The 2649-nt window shown below is 38.4% G+C and overlaps 1 protein-coding gene across 1 annotated transcript in view; it reads right to left on the bottom strand.

Annotated features, from left to right (window-relative positions):
- Positions 1–136: 136 nt before the first annotated feature.
- Positions 137–2649, bottom strand: part of LOC100636958 (LMBR1 domain-containing protein 2-like) — a 5555-nt gene continuing 3042 nt past the window's right edge. Inside the window, exons 5-13 of the mRNA XM_019997890.1 lie at positions 2474–2646; positions 2295–2366; positions 2160–2224; positions 1933–2108; positions 1572–1705; positions 1210–1324; positions 961–1162; positions 787–842; positions 137–596 (exon numbers count right to left, since the gene is read on the bottom strand). Coding sequence (XP_019853449.1) covers positions 258–596; positions 787–842; positions 961–1162; positions 1210–1324; positions 1572–1705; positions 1933–2108; positions 2160–2224; positions 2295–2366; positions 2474–2646 — 1332 coding nt within the window. The 3' untranslated portion in view covers positions 137–257. The remainder of the gene's footprint in view (positions 597–786; positions 843–960; positions 1163–1209; positions 1325–1571; positions 1706–1932; positions 2109–2159; positions 2225–2294; positions 2367–2473; positions 2647–2649) is intronic.

The raw sequence follows: 2649 nt of genomic DNA, 5'->3' as shown, positions 1-2649 counted from the left end.
CCGCAATAAGTAGTCCATCAAAAGGAAAGAAACAGAGAATCGTGTCAAAGCACCAAGTTCGCTAATTACTACTCTTAGCCACACCCACCAATTATGGGAGGGGCGTAGTTATAACCACGCCCACACAAATTATAGCTAAAATTTAAATTTATTGACTCAAAAATCATACTCACTTTTATTGTAATTAAAACAGTTGATTATATGCAGATTTGTAAAATAATAAATATTGTTAATTGTTGCACACCATCCACGCCCACTCACAAGTCATCAAAAATCCCCTTATTCCTATTAATGCCCGTCCCACCCCCACCAGTATTCCGATAGCCATTCCTTGATGCCGGTATCTCCTCCAATAGCTCCAACGTGTCTCCATCGTCTTCGCCGTCTTGGCTCCGCCCACCTCCGGTTGATTTAAACCTTGCTTTAGGTAGATATACTTTCTTACGAGAAGCAAAACCTTTTGCTTTACCCCACAACCTGTCGATATGACCTTCCTCTTCTTCGAGGGAGTTTATTCGTTTGGTTCGGTGCTCCCTCCATTTTTTCATAGTGTCTTTATCCTCACTTGATATCTCTGATAGACGCTCTTCATGCAACTAAGAGAGAGAGAGAGGGGGAGGGAGAGAGACAGAGAGGGAGAGAGACAGAGAGAGAGAGAGAGACAGAGAGACAGAGAGACAGAGACAGAGAGAGAGAGAAGACAGAGAGAGAGAGAGACAGAGAGAGAGAGAGATGAAGAGAGAGAGAATCGTCTTCATTACAGTGTCTTTACGTTACTTTAAGTACCTGCTTGTTAAGGACACGCCCACATTCTCTCACACTTTTCTCCCGAAGTCTTCTCTCTACACAAAAAACAATCACATTACACAATGTGACATCATTGAATGACACAAAACGATGTCACATGACATCATCAAATGACACAATATGACATCACTAAATGATGTAATGTGACATCACCTCTTTTCATGAGTGCTTTCCCCTCGTCAATATAATCTGCAGAGAAATCGTCTTCACCCATAAACTTTTGATACCCGAGCAAAGACGCTAATCTACTACCCAGTGAAAACAGAGTTGCTATACAAACGAGCAGTATCAATACTGGGTACATCCAGTAAGCATAACTGGTCAGCCAGGGTATCAGCTGCGTATTACCTGTTGCCTGTGAGGGGTGTGGTCATTAATGGGCGTGGTTAGGGCGTGGCTTACTTCTGCAAAAGCTGTGGTAGGGATTTGGTCGTCTTCTTCGTGGTGTTCTAGTCTAACGACTTGAATAATGTAGAGGTAATTGAGACAGATGGGGAGAGCCAAACGACTTAAGAGACTAAGAGAGAGAGAGAGAAAGTAACAAGTGTACATCTACATCTACTAAACTATTATAATGTACATGTACATGTAATATAGGCAGGAGAGAGAGAGAGGAAGAGAGGGAAAAGAGTAGAGGGAGGGAGAGAGGGAGATGGAGAGAAGAGATCAAATTATAAACTAAAAGGACAAGGGTATACATGTACATGTACATTGTATATTGTACATATACATATACATGTATAAGTACATGTATATGTATTTACACTGCACTAAAAAGTAGTGAATATTCGTCAGTATTGTGTTGAGGGGAGAGGAAGTACAGATTAAAAATCCTGATCTTAAAAACTGTATAGTAGGCACAGAAACTGAGATACGCTACCACCAGCACAGAGAGAATCTAAAAGAGAAAAAAAGAGAAAAAATATCAGCATAATACTTAATACTTAATAGTATAGTAGTATATAGCTACATGTACATGTACTTTTAACCAAAAATAAAAATAGTTATAATTGTATTTAAATATACAATATAAGATATATGTATTTATTAAGGATATAGACTAAATTCCATATGTTTTAAGCTTCAATGTGTTACATTACGTCTTCCTACTACCGTACATTATACCTCAATAGCACTGTATCTTCCCATCTGATGGCTGGCGTACACTAACAGTGCAAATATTGAGAATCGAGGGAGAGAGAACACGACCTGGGACCAGACGATACATAAGGAGAGAAAAGAGAGGAGGATTCCAATAGCTATGTAGACCCATCGCTTGAATACAACCTTCCAAAACCATTCTATGAGGAGGGAGAGCTGAAAATAATATTTTAATAATAAGTACAATGTACCTATACTGCGAATGAATGGATGATCAAAGAATTTCTTTTTTCCTCTGACTGAAGATTTGAATATTCTAAATAAGAGAGAGAGAGAGAGAGGGTGCAGTGTAAGAGCAGCTGTAATGAATGGATTCAAATCCTTACCTGCTACCAGAGCCTTTATTAGTCTCAATGTCCTCCAAATCAAGAGTTTGCTCAGCAAGGGAACTCCATTGACTAGAGAGAGAGAGAAGTGAGAAAGATACATGTACTTGTATAATAAACATTATTATTATTATTATTATTATTATTATTATTATTATTATTATTAATCACTTCCTTACATTTTGGTTGAGTTTGAGAGCCGAATAGCTTTCGTTACTTTCTTATAAAGTTTCTCTAAAGAACTCTTAGAGAGGGCGTCTTCACTCGGAGTGTAGTCCTCATAATCATCATGACCACGACTGAAATTTGACTGAGTGTCTGACGGGAATTTCTTAATTATTAGATCCAAATATTT

This window comes from Amphimedon queenslandica, unplaced genomic scaffold (genome assembly GCF_000090795.2).
Source record: "Amphimedon queenslandica unplaced genomic scaffold, v1.1 AMPQUscaffold_13348, whole genome shotgun sequence".
Taxonomy (NCBI): Eukaryota; Metazoa; Porifera; class Demospongiae; order Haplosclerida; family Niphatidae; genus Amphimedon; species Amphimedon queenslandica.
Note: the sequence above shows the minus strand (reverse complement) of the source record. Positions and strands in the feature narration are given on the sequence as shown.